This window comes from Trematomus bernacchii, unplaced genomic scaffold (assembly GCF_902827165.1).
Source record: "Trematomus bernacchii unplaced genomic scaffold, fTreBer1.1, whole genome shotgun sequence".
Lineage (NCBI taxonomy): Eukaryota > Metazoa > Chordata > Actinopteri > Perciformes > Nototheniidae > Trematomus > Trematomus bernacchii.
In genome coordinates, this window is record NW_022987582.1 from 14,654,466 (window position 1) to 14,675,572 (window position 21,107).

The following is a 21,107-nucleotide window of genomic DNA, read 5'->3' on the forward strand; positions in this document are numbered from 1 at the left end:
AGATTGACATTTTCAAGGGCTTCCTTGGGAGAGACAATGCTAAAAGGGAGAGAAAAAGCCAATATGACTTTGTTGCTACCTTGCTCCAGGAATTGTTTGTGTAAATCGCCTATAAGCTTATTGACCTGAATGCGTGGCACGCTGCGTGTGACTGCGATTTGGCTAGAGAGCCATCCTTTGATAGAGCAGCGATAGGGCTGATTTTAACAGCTCACTGGCTCCTCTTGCATGCCCGCCAACCCTGCACCCAGCAGGCCGCCTCAACCCCACCCCCCCCACCCCCCAGTCCCCCGTCCCTTCTGTTCCCTCCAGCCTTCTCTCGTTCAACCTTAAGTATCTCCATTTGATTGCACAGGGAACGGAAACCAAGCCAGATGTAAATTATGATCTAGGTGATAATGTAGAGGGTGATCATTGACAATCTGTCTCCCACTTGATAAGCGGGTTTCAATTCAAATGATGAAACAAGGCAGAATCTCTATTACTTATAGTGGACCTCTGCGAATGAAATGGAGCACCTCAATCTGTTTCTATATCAGGAAGGTCAGAAACTCTAAGTCGTTGAAAACCATAAAAATGGCTCTTCATATTGGCCAGGTTTATATGAAACCGCAGTGTAAGCAAAGGAGTGCTGCTCCGGCACTTCTTCCTCTGTCGGTGACATTTGTGCAGGAAACTTCATCAAAGCCCTGTGACATTGTTCCCTGTGAGGTTGCCCGGGTGATTGTGTTTAAAATGCTTTGCAAACTGTGTTAGATAGAAGGCAGAAAATCCTTAATCACTGCTTAATTAAGGAATCATCTTGTAGCTTCATTTCCCGGGCTGTAATTAAACACTTCCAATACGTTTCGTTACAGGGCTTAACATGTTCGCCTGAGATCAAGGTAGTGCCTTTAATGTTATCTCGCACGCTTTTTTTAAACTCGCTCCGTCGGAAGGAACTGTTGATACACGCCTTTTGTTATCCTCGTCATAATACGAGCCTAGTATGCGAAAGAGGTTCTCCAGGCCCAACAATACATTTAGATGAGTGGGCTCCCTGATAGTATACTAGGAAATGGAAGGAGTGTAGTGGAGGTGGGGGGGGGGGGGGGGGGGGGGGGGGGCAGAAATAGCCAACCCAAGCAGACCCTTGCATAAGCAAAACTGGGTCATAATGACCTCATGTACTGTAAGTAGGACATTTTTCTACAGACTTCCCTTCAGTTTCTCTTTCGTATACATCTCCCTTTTTTTTTAGTGTGAGGCAGAAAGCTGACATCCTTTTGGCAATGTTTGCTACCTTCTTTGAAGTGAGCCATGTCAGAAAAAAAAAAAAAATAGCTAAACAAGCATGGTGTGTGTGCTTGATCTGGAGATCAACCCTAACTGAGGACGGACTGCAGTGAAGAGTGTGTGTCCCGTGGCAGTTGTCGCTGGAAGTGTGATAACTAACACTCTGAAATGCTTTTTGGGAGCTGTGGGGGGGAGGGATCAGATACAGAGGAAGTAAACAACTAAACGTGTACAAGTCCAAACATTTTCAATGATTGATATTAAATACACAACTTTCACACCATTGTCTGTATGGTCTTTGTATTCACATTTACTTGTTATTATATATCTTTATTGAACAAGGACCATGTATAAAAAAAATCCCATCTGCAGTCCCTGGGCAGATACACACATAACAATCAACAATCATTTAAAACATTTCATAATGCCTATCACACTATGTACAATCCAGAAGTATAAAATATAAATACTATTACATTTTTCAATATAAATATCATTTTTACAATTCATAAATGTACACATCGATCCCTTTTTTCCCTTTTTGAGCGTATGAAGTGGAGTAATCCATTGTAGTAATCCAGGCCTGTCCCTGACCGTCCACTATTGGGTTTAAAACATCAAAGGGATGGAAACGATATGGTGACAAAAGTGAGAGAAATGTTCCTCCACAAACTATCAACCACCACCACATGCCCCGGGCACATTTCCTCTTACTTTTCCCCGAGTTTGCAACCACTGTGTCAGCCACATTGGATTTAATCAGAGCACCACACTGGGGGGAATCCACTAAGCTTTACTGTAAACTTTGGGTACAAACTGTGCTAGTTTTAGACATACAAAAATAGATTCCTTTTTACAGTAAGTGCATCTTAGAGTCAGTGTTACTGCTGCACACTCGTAGTCTGTTTAACAAGGTCTTTAAGCACTTACATCCTGGAGAGAGATACCCAAATATCCCTTAGTATGGTCTGTGTGAGACTGTAAATCAGCCCTACATCCTATAACACACATTCTAGCTCGCTCCACAATAGATCAAACGGTAATAAATAGCCACCTCTCTCCCACACATTGCTTTCCTTCCTGTTCCACGGGGCTTCCTCCTGTTCCTGCAAGCACTCATGGGAACTCCTTTTACATACAAGTATGCAGCTGGACCCCGTAAGCTCACTGCAAATATACATATACAGAACTATATATACACAAAACAACACAATGGTAATGTTGCACATGGCTTTACATTGTGATACTTGAATATCACAGGAAATGGATATAAAATGTAATGAGTATTACCAGTGTAGGGGCTGGGAGCTGGCTGGTAGTTAACCTGTTCAACCCGGAGGCCCCGCCCGCGGAAACTCAGCTAACTGACGATACGAACCATTTTTACCGAAACAAAACACAAGTCTCACAAGAAGCGTCTAAATGAGCCCTGAGCGAAACAATGCTAACACACTTAGCACAGAACTCTAGGTATAAATACCCTTATTATATATCGGATCTGCACAAACAAGATATTGATTAGCAAGCTGAGATTCCACAGATTCTAGGGGTATAAGTATAATCACTGAGCGATCTGAACTCGCGACAGGGGAAGCAAACACAGACATCACAACACAGAGCTTTACGGAGCAAAAACGGGACATCGTCTTACCTTAGCTGTTGTTCTGATCAAAAGTCGTGTTCAATGGCATTAAAACGATAAAAACGCTGCTGAAGGTTAATCCAATGTGTCTGTGTCACTTTGAAATGATTACTGATAATCCATCTTCATATTTATGGCAAAAACTGAGTTTTCATATATAGCTATTATGATAGCTACCAGAGTGTATGACAGCTTCCGGTTCCGGGGCATTCTGGCTACGCATCACTCATTCAACAATGGGTAATGTTTGGATGGATTTTAGGAACTCCCCCTCGATTCTATTGGCTCTAACGGTTAAAAAGAGGTGTCAATCATCAAAATCGACCGATGGGTTCCAGAGATATGGCAAATGCACCCAAATGACCCCAGAAGTGTTTTTTTTTTCTAAATCTCTCTAAAAAGGTCAAATTTCACTTGTTTTGCATCAATCTTGATACAGGGTACTTATTATATGTTATAGTTTGGATTCCTAAAGCTTTTAGTCTATCCCATCATTCAAGGGTGGTTTTCACTATAAGTAATGTTTTTTTTTTGGGAAGGAATAAAACATTTCTTTATTGATTCTGACTTTTCTACATCCAACTCACAGGTTTATCATTGCTTTGAGAAACAAGATTATTCATTTACCCCTTTTAGAAGTGAAGTTATAGTCATTTGTTCTGGGCATGTCATTTTCGAGACCTGAAAAACAGGCTCAGGGCTTAACCGATTAAAGTACATTCATATTGCAAAGTAGTTAAATGACTTTTTAACCAGTTTTAATGCAGTTAACTATTGAAACTATAAAAATAACCATGAAAGAAACAAGTACTTATTTTCATTTTTGATTTATTTGACCATTTACTGTAAACTCTTCAATTTCGCCCTGAAAAGTAAAAGAAACTGTCACATTGTTAGAACCCGTGTTCAAGTAGTTCAAAAGAAAAAGCATGTTGAAGACAGTTTTAGTTGTTTATATTCTTCAAGTCAGATGTTACAAAACTGACAACAGGTTAATTTATTTCAGACAAGCACTAAAGAGGGTTAAATAGTCTAAAAAGGTGCTCAAAAGGTTTCCTTATTTTGGTTTATATATGGCAATTGAACAAGTGTCACTTTTTGGAATTGTATTTTGTTATGGTTTCATATCACATGATTTGATAATGTTTTCACAAAGTGGTCAGAACCCCTTTTTAAGGTAGTTTTAGTAAACGATACAAGCTATCTTCTTAGGGTAGCATTACTCTAAATACTCTTCTTATAGTGTTTAATAAGAAATTGGTAGTTTGCAAAGCTTTGCATTTAAAGTAGTTTTTCCAAACACTATTCTTTCTGCAATTATATCAACATTTCTCAAAATGTACCCTTCGGAAAGTCCATAATGCAATTCTTAATTCAATTATTCGTCTGATAATGTAACTTTGATGGAGTCATTCTCACCTTAACTTGTGTTTTTCTGCCTTGCAGGAGAGGAAGATGGCAACCGAGAAGCAGGAGAGTCGGAGATGGACGTGCAGGGCGAGAAGACCAGGCATGGAGGGCCGGAGGAATGGGATGGTCCAAGTAAGAAAAATGAATATCACTTTACTACATAGCCTCGAAGGGCCTCTCACAAAGTTATAACTAAATTGCATGCATTTTAACTATGTTTATTTGGGATTTGGTCTGGCATTAAACGGAAAAGTAGCATCCTGATATTTTCAAAGCATGAACTTCTTGTTCAAAGTAAGAAAGCATTATGCCTTAAAAAGCAACTAAAATGACATATAAGTCAGGAGTCTGCATGCTATTATGACTGAAGGCCCACTCAGTTAATAGTACATTCAATTACCAACTATTGCTTACTCAAAAAAAAAGCTTTATCAATTCTTTCTTTACTTATAATGTGATAAAGATGCTTTTTGAACACTTTACAATGCATTGCTGTCTTGTTTTGCCCTTTTACTAAAAGTAACTTCATCAAAGTGATGGATAATACACGGAACAAGATAGTTGCACAGCAATTACTGCTCAGCTACAGCCTCCACCCACACTGCTGAACACACACAATATGATTCCTTTTTAATGCATAAAATGACCTCAAGAATTTATTGCAGGTACATGTAAAAAAAAAAGGAGAGAAAGAGAGAAAAGAATAGAGATAGAGAGGGGAAAAAAAGTGGATTTGGGCAAGTTGTGCTTGCAAGCTCGAAGCCCCCCGGGGTGTGTATTTTATACTGACAGTGAATCAGTGTTATCGCACCTATCAGATAATGCATTTATCATTAAATTTCACATTTGCATTTAAATCTGGGGAAGGAAATGAGCATTGCTGGCTAAAGATAAGAACGCCGGGACGACAGTAATAAACCATCACTGTGATCAGTCAGGAGACAGGGCTGAGGGGGTCAGCTCAGAACTATGGGGGCCATGACAAAAAGAAGGCATCACATGCGGGGAAAAAGGCCCTTTTGGGGCGAGGAAACGCTGAGCTTAAAAATACTGCTTTGAAAAGGAGGGATGGATGTAGCATGACTAGATGTATGACTGACTGTAATTATCCTCCTCCTTCTACTTAGCCATCAGAATGAGAATTAGAGGCTCAGAAACAAACTGCTGGACAGGCAGCGGAGAGAGGAGGTGGCTCTGTTGCTCACACTGAGGATGTCCATTTCATGTTCTAACAAACTACAGCCTTCCGAGTTATCAAGTGACATCCAGTCTGAAGACTTCAGCACTGTGTTCTAATCTCTGATGTTTAAAGAAGAGTCAAATGGCATTTAGCACACAGCTTTAACAGAAACATTTTGTTCTTGATTAACATGCAGTGGTGGCATGTAATGAAGTGCATTTACTTAAGTATTTTACATGATTTCATTCGAGTATTTCCATTGTAGGCTACTTTACCACGGGGGCCAACAGGTGTAAACTCGTTACAACGGCCCCAAATTCTTACATTGGGAGAAACGCACAGTAGTTTAAAAAAACAAATATGCCAAATATGCAAATGAAGAAACATCTTCACCAACAAAACATGAGCAGCATTTACTGAAAGCGATGCATAGTGTCACTGGAAACCTAGTAAATATAAGGTTTTATTGGCTAAGCTATAGCTAGCTTTTAGTAAACGCTGGGCACGTTTCGTCAAGTTTTTTCTTTATTTGCATGTACTTTTTACTCCATTACATTTATCTGAAATCTTATGTTACTTAACAGATTTGTATTATTAGCTAATGGCAAATACAAATCAACTAATAAATAAACATTGAGATGTAAGTATTGATTTGAATATCCAGCAGCAGTGTACAACCTTATTTACTGTATATTAGCTCAAACTGAAAAAGCTGTGATTTTCACATTACTGCATTAATAATCAAGTCATTTAGTATATATGTTTTTCTAAATGGGCCATTACACTTAACTTTAACTTTTGGTAATTTAAGTGTATTTCAATGCCACTACTTGTGTATTTTTACTTAAGGTTTTGAAGGCGTATTTTTACCTTACTATAAAATCTAAGTACTTCATCATGTTCGCACCAACTTGCTCAACATCTCTATGATATGATGACTTACTGTGCCCCCTCCTCTGTTTTCTCAATGGGCAGCATTGAGTGGGCAGAAATTAATCTCGGTGCATAATAATGCCATTCACTCTCACATCATGGCTGCCATGAAAGGTCATTTCCCTTTTTAATTTTTCCCATTGTGCTGGAAAAGTCAGATGGGCATGTTATAATTTGAATAAAGAGAGGAATCAGACAATCAGATAGGGACATTTGAAATGACATGACTTCCTGTTCAAAGCGATTAAAAGCACATTTATTTAGTTTGAGGACTGTCTACCCTTTAATCTCTTTGTAAATGTTCCGATAGTTCGGCATTCATAAAAGTTCTTTGTTATTCTTTAGCTTAAGTTTAAGCCAGGTGTGATAATGATCGCCAACAGATAATTTTTAATCACGCCGTGTGTGCATCTGAATAGGATGTGTAATGGCCGTTACATAAAGAGAGAGTGAAGCCTTTTAATGAGGTGGGCTAACTCGGAACATGCCCACCTGCTTTGGTGATTCTATTGAAGCACCTCCATACCGTTTCCCTTTTGCTGAGTAACAACAAAAGCCTTTACAATCTACATCCTTTAATTGAACTTTTTTTTTGTCCCCTGCATTTCATCTCCACTTTAGTAACTCGTGTCGAGCGCTGTCCGCGATTGCCCCCTGTTCTCTGATTGTCTTTCTGTCTGTAACGGCAGAGAAGCGTACAGAATGACTCACTATTAATCTGATAGCTGCCTCTTCTGCTCTCTTCACTGCCGAGTGCTGGTTCTCTGATGTGGAACACCCAGCGAGTTCCCTTTCTCTCTCCTCGTCTCTCCACAAGTATGTCCTTAAGCAAATCTGCGCACTGATCTCTCTGTCTCGTGATCATTTCTCGTCACGGATGTTTCGCAATCAGCCGCTGATTTGGGAGATAGCGTGTCATGCTATTCTATTCATTTTCATGGACTGCCGGCGATAGGAATCTGACTCTGTCTCTCTCATTCTCTCCCACGCACGCTCCTCCAGGCTAATTGGGAGTGGTGTGTGTTAGCTAGCTAACTCTGCTAATGAACTTGTTCTCAGCCTTATCTAAATGCGTGCTCGTGTAAACTACACCCCCTTATGAAAGTCATGAAATCCAGGGTTCGTTAAGAGCGCTGTAATTATGATCGCTGCCTTTTCTGCCTGTGAGATACCGTTTGTTTCAGTGTGCTATTTAGTCATTTTAGTCATATTTTCTAAAATTCCATAAACTAATTAATATCAAAAGCAGGATTACAGGTCTAGTGCCTTTACTGTAACTATGGAAACGATATATATTCCAATCAGTAGCCATGATATATTGATAACTTCATACTGGGGAACACTACACTGATTGTAATACACTATACTTGACTTTATTGCCATTTAGCACATGAATATACACGTTCATGCTAATAAGTCTCAGTTGCATTGTGGGAAATGTACTATAATACGTTGCTGAGGCGTGCGTTTAACACAAATTATAGACAACATAGATAAAACACATACAATCATTCTTAATATTTTGAAAGGATCTTTATTTAAGTCTTTAAAGTCACATAAGAATCACTTACACTACTGCATTGCAGCAATAATACCTATAGTAATAAAAGTACCAGTACATGTTTCCTCACCTTGCTGTGTAGAGTGACTTATGCTACTGTAGCTGTCAGCAGCAGTGACATGAGGATCTAAGATATTGCACGTAAAATATGGCAGGAGGAGATACAGCAGGAGGAGACGAGTGTGACAGAAGTCATGTGATCACCTCGTCCACAAATCCCTTCTCCTGGCCGGCCCTGCTCGGCCCCTTGGTGCCAACTGGGCGTCGGCCAGGGTGAAGCAGGGGTCATCCGAAGGAGGGGCCATCAGAGAGTCTACCTGATGGTCAGACACAGACGGAGCAAAGAAAGGCCCCCACCAAAAGAAAATTCACCCGCTGCCTTCTTTTCCCTTTTCAAGACATCAAACAAGCACACGCAGCTTCACTCAGATGTAAAAACTCTTGAGTCTCATTTTTGACTCCAGCCAACCCAGAAGGGTCTGTGGCCGATTCTTCCAGTCTCAAACAAAAAAAAACAATAACCATTTCAGGTTTAATGCACATATGTCATGCTAGGAGAATTGGAGGAGCAGATGGCCGCGATACTGTGGCAGGTGCCTTGACAAATGTTTGCGGTCGCCTGTGCTGCTATTTATATCACGGTGAAACACAGACACGCAATATTTGCAAAAGGACAGTGGACCCTTTTTTGTTGGGAGTCAAAGTGATCAGCAAAATAAACAGATGGGATTAAACCTTATGGGCACCTGAACTTTGAAATTCCCTCAGTTCATCTAAAGAAACTTTGGGAAAGGAATGTGGACAGCTATGGGGATTCTGTTTAATTGTATTCGACTGCATATTTTTACTTTTTACGTGCCGAAGCTTTTATACATTCAGCCTCAAACGAAATGAAAGCAAACTGACCCAAACTCCAGTACAAATACAGCGAAAAAACTTTTCAATTCTGCCGAAGCAACATCCCATTTGAATAGTTCAGTCAGGTTGCTCTCAGTAAACAAGGCATTTTCTAACTCAGCACCCAAGTCCATTATAAAGTCAGGGTGTCGTCAAGGAAGGAGGGGCGCGCCGAAATGAGAGGGGGGAGACAAACGGAGCACCCAGATGCAGATTAGGCTGCAGAAGATGAGGGTGTAAAAGGGATTTAATGGTAGGATGGATTAGAGAAATCCTTGTAACAATGTTAAATAATTATGGTTCCAGCCGAGATCAAAGCGCCATTGATTGAACCCCTCAAGCCTTCAGCACGCGGAGTCTTGGAAAGCAAAGATTGGTAAACTAGTGCTCAGACCACTCCGGCTGCTCCAGTTAAATTGGATTGGAAATATTAGGATATAGATGAATCCTTCAGGAGGCTTTCGCAAAGCTTTTGTCACCGGAAATGTAGCTTGGGAGCGGTATGAAAGGTTTGATAGTGTACTGTCTCCACAGAATCATAAGACGAGGGTGTCGCAGCTGTCTCCACTGATACCTAAGCGTTTTAAGTAGACTTATAGACACACTTGACTGTTATATCAGCGGACTGAAAACTTTCAGCGCAGGCTTTCATTCAAGGTTTTATTTTTTTTTCTCTTCTTCTTCTTCTTGTAATCAAGAAATTTGGACGTGCATCATGTGCAGTTCCCTCTCAAAAAAGGACGGTTTTATCTCGCTCCTCCAGGGGTTTATTCAAAGTCTTCAGACAAGTCTCACAAAACATGAATGACACTGAGATTGCTGATAGCGATGATGAAAGTCCATCATCAGCTTCTCTGTGAGTTCTGGGTACCGAGTGATGTAAACATTTAATTGCAATCAAAGCGCTAAGTGTAAACACTGTGCGCCCTTTTTCCAAATACATTTATATCTGAAGAGATTGCTGATGAATACAATATGCATCACCTGTGTGTCAAGAAAACACCATCCCCCCTCCTCCACACACACATCTTTCTTCACAATTATGATGATGAAATATGCAACAAGAGATTAGACAAATCACTGTACTCCGATGCTGCATCGTCTTGATGCAAATGTAGTCACTGATCCGCTATGCTAAGAGGCTTTATGAAGGAAATTCACGGTTGTTAGTTATATAATCTAAAATAGGGCAAAACGCAATCACTGTTCTTATCATCTGAAGAAGATGTCACTACATTCGGTTCTAGTTTTGTGCGGATACGTAGGATGTGGCACGCAGAGAATGCTCTTAATAAGATAATTCACTTCCAACCATTTTGTCCACATTTCAGCTGAATTTGTGTCCACTTGAACAATGCCATCTTTTGCACTGTGATAACTATTTCACAAAAGAATCCAGAAGAGCTGTTGCTAAATATGACTTAAAGTGCGCCTTTCCTGCCCCTAGGGACTCGACACCCATCGCGTCTTTCTTTAGCTCTCTGAATATGTTTGTTCTGCAATGCTTACCCTCCCGGGCGCTGTAGCTGCACACGGTTCTCTGAGAGGTATCATTGTAATTGGTTGAATATTTGATGTGTGTGTTTAGCATTAACATGCAGACGCTCGTGCAGGCAGCGCTAGGGGGAAATAATGCTGGGTAAACTCTGGGTTGCTCAACTGAAACTTCCTCGCATGTGGAACATTTCCTTTTGGCCTTATTTTTTTATAAAACTACAGAGCATATTTGAGCGACTTAGGTTTGTAGTTCTTTTTCATGCATGAATTTGCGAGGCTTTTTTGCAACAAAAATGGATGCAAGTGCTTCAGATAGGTGGATTCATATGCATGACTTTGGTCATTTCACATTATCATTTGGCTATAGGAATGCACTTTCTCCCCCCCCCGACACACTCATGTTCAGCCTTCACACTGATAGGTATTGATATCGGAACAGTGCCCCCGCCTGTGGAGGCCTCTCATTGGTGACGAACAGCTGGGCCCGGCTTGGCCCCGCTGGTCACGCCAATTCCCCCCCCCCCCCCTGATTTCTTTCTGTTTAGGGGTGGTGGGGGGTGGGCCCCGCTTGTCAAGTGAATTAAAATACCAAATAATAATAATACCGATGATAAAAAGTTAATAAAAAATGGCATGTTCCTCCCTGATTGTGCGGGTGTTGTGGTATTCAATTATGCAATTTTCATTGGCATATTAATCATCTTTTCAACAAACAAGCCGCCGTTAATTAAAGCAAAGCATGGATAAAGACGTGTTGCCGGATCATCACTCCGTTTATCACCGCGCACAGACCCGCAGTTAAGTAAATTCAGGCTGTGAGATGAATTTCAATGGTCTCCCTGTTTCTTCCTCTGTGTTTGTGTGTGTGTGTGCGGTTAACCGTGTGTTTGTGCGCATTGTGTTCGGAGGTGTGGTTAGTGACGTGTCGTGTCAGGGAAATTGAAATTTGAGAATTCCTTTAATTGTTTTATACAGACATCTAACGAATGTGGGAGGTCTCTTTTTTCATGATCCGTTTTGTCCTCACTGATTTGAATGTTAAATACTCTTTGTAAACCACAGATGAGTCACAGTGACTCCAGTTGGATGCATTTAGATGTTTTCCTTTGCCTCTCTGTGGCCACCAGTGGAACATCTCTGTACACTCTGCCCATTTTACTTTCTGTGCCTTGCTCATTGGTGGGAGGGGATGGAGATTATTCCGGATCTTGTAAGATATGGGCCTCTCTAATCATAGCTCACTGCCTTTACTGTCATTCAGTCACTAAATGGAAGCGGGGTTGAAAATGTCCTGGTGACGGGAGCAGCCAGACAGCCATGCAAGTGCTTGAGTTCCGCCAGCAGAAAGGGAACTGGAGGCATCTGTAGACATGTCGCCTGTCCCTCTTTGTGGAGCAACTTTATCAGCAGCAGCCGCTCACCCACTTGCTAAACTGGAGGGCCAGTGCTCTCTTAACTTAAACATAAGATCTTTGTGGTTTGAAGCACTCGGCTGCTCTGCGCCCAACGTGGATCTGAAAGGCAAACACGACTCCATCACAAAATCACACCTCATGGAAAACTTGTTTCTGCTGTGTTAGCTCGAATCTAAATGCACTCAAACAGACTGTTGCACTGGAGCAAGACTCCCCCCCCCCCCCTCTTCCCATCTAAAGAAAGAATGAAAGAGGGAGAAGGAGAGAGTGGGTGAGAGATGGAGATGGAGGAGGAGGAGGAATGAGAGAGAGAGGGGGAGAGAAAAGTCAAAAACCTCCACATAACAATGCCGGAGAAAAATCAGAACATTTTCCACCGAAAGATGGGCCATTTCCAAATCCTTGTGCCCTATCAGACAAATTAAAGTAAATCAAGCATGAAATGAAGCAGAAGAGCCCGGAGATAAGGCTCCTTTAAGTCGTTTACAGATTAGGACAGAGAGAGAGAGGGAGAGGTGCATCTGGTCTCTGGCAGTGAAGGAGGCTAGTTTCTCATTTCACAATAGCAGCCTGTGTATGGGATTACTCTCCCCTGTCACCGACATGAGGAGCAGTGGGGGAATAGACGTCCACAAAATGTGTCTAAATATGTCCCCTCAGAAATGTTTCCAACCCAAAGAACACTCTTGGTGTCGACCCCGATGTGACACGCGATAAACAAACATGTTTGACCCGGTGTATCGTTTTCCATTTGTTGGGTATTTCAGCCGCCCCTTCACCTTTTTTTCTAAGATCAAGTGGCTTCATCACCACACAGCTTAAAAAAATTCAAATGAATTCAGGATTGGCCGAGCGGTGTCACGTGACTGTACGGCTGTCAGCTCCTATGCGCATGTTAGGCACGCCTCAGATCAGGTTTGGGGGGGGGGAGGTAGAGGTGGGAGAACAAATTATATTCTCCAAATGTGATTTTGTTTCAATGTCTCATCGCTCTGTTTAATATGTACGTCTATTTTCTGTCTTACATCAACAGATTAATTGCTGTTTTATTTTAGCACTCGCAAATAATCAAAACATAATTATGGAGCTAGTTGCTCATGATATTTTACAGTGCACACACACTCTCATCCCACTCATGCATGCACGCAAATGCAACTAAACACCCCCCCTCCACACACACATCTGCCTACACACACCGAGGCACCCACACAAGGTAAAGGGTGCGCTGCTCTCTGATGCCGCACGTCAGACTCTCGCTGGGTTTTGTTTCACTCCTTCCGTGTATCTTTTCTGGAAGTGATGAGAGGTGGGCTCCGAGAGAGACGAGATCTGGCCCGCGTGGCCGGGTAGCTGCTCTCCAAAGCCGCGACCTTGACCTTCCCCTGCCCAAGTCTTAGGTTTAGCTGCTTTATCGCACTATCTCCAGGCATTTAAAAATACTCCTGAAACTCAATGATTTAACCCGCTTTTACGCTGTTCACATCAAAACTGGATGAAAAAAAGCTTAATCCATCTTATCTGTTGACTGTCAAACTGCTCCGGCTAAAACCTACTCACAAAAGACAACTAGGTCACCCAGGAAAAAACAGAATTCCCCCGTTACCCAGGGGAAGTTGCAGGCTGGTAATTGACTTGGGAGGAGATTCAGGAGCATTTTAAAAAATAGTCTCTTCCTGAATTAGCTGCAGAATATCAAGACTTGGAGGTGGCAGTGTTTACTTGTGTTCCTTGTTAAAAAGTTATTTGTTTAGATACTACACAGCAAAGTCATATACAGAGTTATCCATGTGTTCCCTTCCAATAAAACAAGTTCATTTCATGAGATTTTTATTTATGACTAAACAGCAACTTCCCATTGAAGCTGAAGTCTTAGACTTTGCAATCCATCAGTCTCAAAAACATGCATTCCCATCAATTACTCATTCATTCTGTCACACTCAGGTGGAGAAATGTCCTTTTGATGGTTAGGAAATGTTGAGAAAAGCATTTAAAATAATCAGATTCCAGCAGAGTGGTGTGTGTCCTCTAGATGTTGTCGGTGATACAGCGATATCTCGGCGTGAGGACAGTCATTCTTTAGGTTTCGCTGTCTCCCTTTACATGCTATCAATAGAAATTGCAGTGCTTCTCCAAAGATGGATGTGTCAGAGATTGTTGTCAGCAAGCCTGCTGCTAACTTCGCCAGGCTTTTGATGAGAAAAGTGCTTCACAGCTGGTATATTTCAATTGTTCAATGACACCAAACAGCAGGGTTGGTAATGTACTGCAGGACCAAGTTCTTGTCTGGGAGTTAGTGTGTGTGTGTGCAGCTTAACTTTCTCAGTTCTTTATTACTTGAATTACTGCAGTTCAAATTCAATGATGGTCATGGCCATGGCCAGATTCCGGGTTATCTGTGGTTCCCCATAAACAAAGAGTCCAGTATCCCTAAGCATTATTTCCACACCTCGTGATTTACATCCACTGTCGACGTTCAATGCCAATGCAGAAAGATGTCGACTATGTAGTGAGGCGGAAAGCCAGTGCGTGGAGGTCGGGCGGATGGGCATGTAGCGCTTCTGACTTGTCACAGTCCTGTCGCAGACCTGCACACACGTTTGCCTTTTCATTAGGAATAGTGTTTGCTCTCTGGCAGGGAGTTAGATGAGAAGGTGGATACCACTCTCTTATCTGCCCGTTAAATATATAGCTACAGCCAGCAGCTAGTTAGGTTAGCCCACCACAGAGTGTGGAAACAAGGGGGAAACAGGATCACTTATGAACATGTTACATGTTTGTGTCTTTTGCTTGTACAAAAAGTGAAGTGTTAAAACAGCCCCCATTTTTTGGAGGGGTTGTGTGTTGAAACAGAATGAGAGTAGAACCGACATTCCCATTCAAATCCAGATAGCAGGATGTTCAGAGTCGAGGACATTTTTATGTCTACTGATGTCATAGCAAAGAACTGTGAATGCAAGCTAACAATGGCATGGCCATTTTCTTTCGAACTGGACAAACAACAACATTTACAGTACAAAGTGTATTCTGAACTCTTTCTATGTATTTGTTGTTTAGCTAGTTACTGCTCAGAGCAAAGCAAACGTATGTTTGGCCACATGACCCCCTGTAAAAAGGCAGATTGCCTTTTTTAAACTCCTGTTTTTGTAAGAATAAAAAAATTAATTAGTGAGGTGATTGTTGGCAGATTCACCACGTTTTAATACATTTAAGCTAACTGTTTCCCCTTGTGTCAAGTCCTTATGCCAAGCGAAGCTCAGCTAACCAGCTGCTAGCTGTAGCTTTGAAATGAATGGTTTGTAGGTTTTAGCTTTTACTTTCCAACTCTCCAGCAGAAATACAAATTGTCTTACTTTTTTATCCACCACACATTTAAAAAGCATAAACATTGAATACATTCTGTTGTTTTTTTCAGGTCCAATATGGATATCTTTGTCTGGCGATGGGCTTGAAACACCTGTATTCCTAGCTGTGTCTTTGAAAACAATACTGTGTTGGGTCCTTCTACAAGAGGGGGGTTTCCTCCGCCCCTTCCAATCCCTCCACAACGGCCCCCCAGCCCCCTGCTCAGCCTGAGTGGAGTGTCACAGCTAAAAGGCCCTAATCCCTTTGGTTTGTTTAACTCTTTCCCCCCAAGCCCGCCACAGCCTGACAACAAGCCTGCCCCGAAGGGGTGAACCCCACTACCAAATCACCCCCCCTCCTTCTCCCTCTTACTTCCCCCCTCCTCACGTGACCAAACTCATACGGTTGTTAACTTTCTCCCAGCTGTTCAGGGCCAGAAGCAGCCACATATAGGCGGGTTAGGGTGGGTCTGGGGAAGATGGAGGAGGGTGAGGAGGAGATGATGGTGGTGAGGGTCCTCCACTGTTTTAAAACAAGTGCCTTGCTCAGAGATAATAGTGGGGGTTGTGGGTTATAAATGATGCATTTTGCTCACTAGGACCTGATAATAGCGGTTTGGGTAGGGGGGGAAGAAAGTTCATCGCTCTCTTATCAGAGCTCTGTGACATTTCTCTTTCAGCTGTAAAATTTCATATCACATATCTGCTTTAAAGATGTGGCACCTTTTGTTGAACCGATACAGTACATTCCATTTCACCCCATATGCCTCTCTCATGGTATATTAATTTATAGCCCATTTGCGGGCTCTATAACGCAGCTTGTCAGCGGAGATGACTGGGCTTCAGTAGGACATCTGTGAATTGCCACACACAGGTTATTGAACTTTAAACAGCAGACATTTATATGCTTTAAATCAAAGGTACTGCTCGATATCAATAGGGATCATCTGTCGTTCGAAGCTCAAACATATTTTCGCAATTCTCTACTGGTGTCATTATTTCTTACCCATAATTCTCCTTACTTAAGATAAAAGGTGGAGTAAACCAAATATATTTTCACAGGAAATGTATTTTCCTTTAACTTGGTTCGGTGAAGTAGTTGGAGAAGTCAAATTCATGTTGAAAGTAGTCCGAACGGATCTATTTCTTTAACAAATGTTAATCTGCGGTAGCAAGTTGATGATGTCATTTGTCATCTACCTTACTCTGGGCCAGAAGAGATATTAAAGAAATCAGGCTTACAGTTCACGTGGTTAATAGAGTCATTCGTACTGATATCATACAGTATGTGAATTTGTCATTGCATTTAAAATAAAAAGGCAATTTTAAGAGCATTTCAGTTGCAGACTTATATCAAACCTGTTTGATTAAAAGAAGGTTGACCAAACAATTGATGAATCCATAACATAATAGGCAGATTAATTGATATGGAAATGATTGTTATTTGACGCTTAAATATCTAACAATACCATTTAGAAGTGTAAAGAGACAGTTCAACTGTTTTAGGGTCTCTGTCAGTCAACACTCCAGTTATCTTTTCAATCATACCAGGCTGGCATCCTGCCATTAAGTAACTCATTAGTATTCAGTCTTGTGCCATTATAGGGAGAGATGAGGTTCCCTATTCCTATAAACCATAACAGAAAAGAAAGACAGGACACACATTAAAAAAGCACCAAAAAACAAACAGATGCCAGCGTGGCGCATCTTGGGTGCTATCTGAGGAGGATCTCTCCACACAAAGGGACATTCATAGGGTTGCCAAGTATCTATGGAGTGCAGGAACAGACCCTAGAGTCTAGTGACAGATGATGATCTTATCGAGGGAAGGGTGGGGCGTCAGGGGGTAGGTGGTAGGGTTGAGGAGGGGGTCTGGGGTGCAGAGGGTGAAGGTAGCAGAGAGGGTCTGGTTGGAGGAGGGGGTACGGCTCTTGAGCCACATCACAAGCTCTGTTTTGCCAAGTGTGTGGCATTTGAGAATCAGATGATGAGGAGCGTTGAATAAGGACTTTAGGTTCTTCTATTAGTCCATTCTTGTTGGAAAGGTGATTTCTGTATTTGTAAAAGAGTTGGGATTTTTGGGCTTGTCGGACATTAAATTATCAACAGTTTTTTCCGCCATAATTCAAAAAATTGTTACTAGCCCAGTTGATAACAGAGCACATCTGTCGGTAAATGTCTTCAATATTACTAAACTTTCAAATGCTCATAGGGAACAAGCAGACAGTACATGAAGGGAACTCATTATTCATCCACGCGTGTTTTTGTGGAGATCCTCCACCAGTATCTGCAACAGATGTGACAAGCCATCTGTGAGCCAAGGTCCTCAGGCAACATTTGGTGAGAGATGCACACAACTGGCATCTAAACATGGCTGACGACAAACTGCACAAATTGAATCGAACCCTGGTTTTCCCCCCCTTTTCTGCACCTACATTACCCCCGTTTTGTCCAAGCATCCCACCCCCAAGAATAGAAAGAAAGGGTAAAGGGAAGGAATCAGAATCGTTGGCTGAGGATGGCTTGTGCTGTTTGTCAAGCGGGGCTAAACAGGAACTTGCATCCAAGCGGTTAAAGGCCGTGGGTCTTATCTGAGGACAAACAGAATGCATCAAGCGGTGGCTGTTGCTCTCCGTGATGACGACCAGCTGTGCACCGATGTTTAATTATTTCTCTGTAATGAGCTTACCCACCTTCCACTGCAGCACCGGGAAGACAGCATGGAACACGGGAGGGGAGACAGAGTGAAAGAAAGAATGAGATAACGCTGTCCAGATTATCTTATTGTTGGGTCTATTCCAAAACTGTGCCTGCATTTCCTCTTAAAAATTACTTGTGTTTAGACCATGTGGTGGTGATGCAGTTTTTTTACGTAAGATGTGGTCAAACAAGGGAATTTCTATTATGGCTGACATTTAGCTTTTTGTGTAGTGACCACCACCAATGAGTATATTATGAAAGAGACATCATTTGTAGAGGGTAATAATACAAACCTGATGTTTTGATCATGTGTATGCATGCAAAGGAGCACATACGCGTACATTTCCATATTAGCACAACAGACGGACACAATAGCGTGCCACAGATACACGGCTGATATTTACCAAGTAGAACAGGGCTGAATAGGTCATTATACCACATACGCATCAGAAAGTTCAGTGATCGCTTCAGCCCATCCAGCATGAACTGAATGCCCTGAATACCTATTAGCCACATGTGTGGACAAATAGGTTAAAAGACACAATGTTAACAACTCATGTAGAGTTTGTTTGATTACTAATACATTAGATTTATTTGCCTGGCTAGATAATCAATTTCTGGCAGGTTGGCTTCCTCGTAAAAGGTCAATCTTTATGTTGGAGGATCCCAGAATAATGATGATTTTCCGAAGCTGGCCCTAATATCTGACCTTAGTAAATATGTTTATCTTCTCAATAAGTAGTTTTACATTTTTAAACCCTTTTCATCCAAGAAAACCTAAAGTGTGTACATGTTGGTCTTCTATAAATGTCTTGTTACATTTGTTTTAGTTTGGTTGTACTCTCACTTCTCACTTCTGGATCAAAAATGTTTTTAGTGATGGCCCTAACAATAGACTTTAGGCCTTATAATTGGACTCCTCAAACCAATGGGTGCCATCATGGTGACTTTGTCCGCTTCTTAAACACAGTCGATGCTCAGACCTGATTCAAACGTCCTTTGTTTCAGTTTGTGGAACTTCTTGTGTCCAGAAAGTTTATAAAATCTGATATAACTTGTAGCTACAGAAGTCTGAACTATCACACTTCCTCTAACAAGACTTCTCAGAGTTGTCAAGGCAACCAGACGGAAATCTACAGTTGAGAACCTTTCGACACACACTCGTAGACACTTGCACACACCAACACGCAGGGAAACATCCTCTCTGGAAAACTATGTCACGGCCTGCCAAGGGGTTTGTCATAACTATTTGATTAATCACCATCCCAAAAAAGTACACTGAATCTAAGAGATAAGATAGTGCGGGGTGACAGGGGGGTGAGCACCGGTAGTTCTTCCAGTGCTATCCGGTTTCACTGTTAATTAACTGGAGCTCTGCACAGCACTAACAAGGCCCCAGTCTTCCCGGAGCAACAGAAATAAGCCTGCCACTAGCTGCTCTCGCAAGCCAGCGAGCCTGCACTGTCTCACAGAGATTATCTCCACACAAGACACCTTTCAAGTAAGGTTAGCGCGCTATGTGTCTGAGGAACACCATCAGATGGATGCTCACTTGATTTGCTTATCCATTTTGAAAAAACCCTTGGCTGTAACCTTCACTGTTTACCGCAGAGCTTTGAGGCAATCATATAATCGCACATGTAGGCTTGAGTTTAAGGACAACGAATGAACGTCACTGTGATTTGATGTGGAACTTGTGCGCTGGAGCACTAAGGCTCACTGCTTTGGTTTCTGCTTTGTTTCTAGGAGAGCTGGATGCGTTCCTTAAAGAAGGCGAGCGTCGGATCCAAACCCGGCAGGAGCTCCCTGTGGGGACCACGTGGGGACCGTTCGAGGGGAAGATCGATATGAACCCTGAAAACACTACACTGGTATGTTTTAATCATCTACTGACTCAAATAGAATATTTGAGAAACATTTTGTTATATTAACCCACCACAACAAACTTGATGGTTAGAAACAAATGGATACAATTAATACAACTAGTAGGGCACTCAGACAACACAGACCTTTACTATATACCAACGCCAAATGGCCCATATGGCCATTTTAACCCAAGTGAAAAATAAATTGTACCTGCCCCATGATATGAAACCACTGAAAACCAAGTTCTTCCTTGGCTGTCCAAGCTGTAACATACAAAACTGATTGGGCTCTATTTAAAGGTTAATTGCAAGGTATTATATTTGATCTTACTCATTTATTATAAATGAACTTTGCTCTGAAGCACATTTCACAAGGTAAGTGGTCAAACTGTCTATCGGTGTGGTACATGTGAGGACTTGTTTTACTGACATTGGTAATGACTTTTCTCAAAATGTTTACAAAGCTATTCAGGGTTGTAGTGGTTGATTGATTTATCCACCACTATTAAGCCACTATTTACACATTTAAAAAATCTCTTATAAATGATGCCATATTTTATAGGATTTAGTTTGGACTGAAATCGCTTCATTTGGTCAAACTTTGCCTTTAGCAACCATGGAAACATGATTACTGGAAAGTCCTACAGTACTACCTAAAGACCATATTAATGGTAATTCCCATGACAGGCGAACATACTGAGGTGACTGTGGCGGGTTCCAACTGGCCCACAACAAAAGCCTTTGAAGTGCATCCATTTTAACCATTTAATCTGCATATTTTATGACAAAACACTTTTAATTTGTGGATTTTGAGCTCAGTCCAGGCTTCAGTTGAGTGAAGTCACAATCCATTATTTTTGATGTTACCCTGCACACAGCAGCTTTCATATCTCTTGTTCCAAAAGATCCCAGCAGAGGCTTGTGTTGACCTGCTGCTCTGGTGGAGTGACAAGCCCTCCACGGGTTTGATTCCTCATTCTGCATTCGGATTAATTAAGAAATTCCCATTAAAATCGTAACCAAGCTCCCATTCATCCTGTTAGGAAACATAAGGAACAGTCCATGAGGATTGTGGGACTCAGAGGCCCTCCACGCGTTTTCCCAGATTCCTTAAACTTTATTAAATCGTTTTCAGAGCAGTCACGACTGTTTTCTAAGCTCTTGGTTTTGAAGTCATCAGTGGCCTTCAATAACTCAGGCCGTATTATAGCCATGAAATACGGCTTCTCTCAGGGTAAAGCCAGTTATCCTTGGGCAGAACAATTATTTTTCACAGAGCAACACCTCAAGTTGCCTTCCAAAGTAACACTCACGATATATTTCTTCAGCAATCTCGGCATGCATTTCCCTGAAAAAGGCAATACGTTCAACCGTCCCTCAAATGACTCTCG

The 21,107-nt window shown here is 41.7% G+C and overlaps 1 protein-coding gene across 1 annotated transcript in view; it reads left to right on the top strand.

Moving 5' to 3' along the window:
* The window catches only part of zfpm2a (zinc finger protein, FOG family member 2a), a 122,502-nt gene that overhangs the window by 40,747 nt on the left and 60,648 nt on the right, over positions 1–21,107 (top strand). The window contains exons 3-4 of the mRNA XM_034127909.1: positions 4,364–4,459; positions 19,598–19,722. Of these exons, the coding sequence (XP_033983800.1) occupies positions 4,364–4,459; positions 19,598–19,722 (221 nt within the window). The remainder of the gene's footprint in view (positions 1–4,363; positions 4,460–19,597; positions 19,723–21,107) is intronic.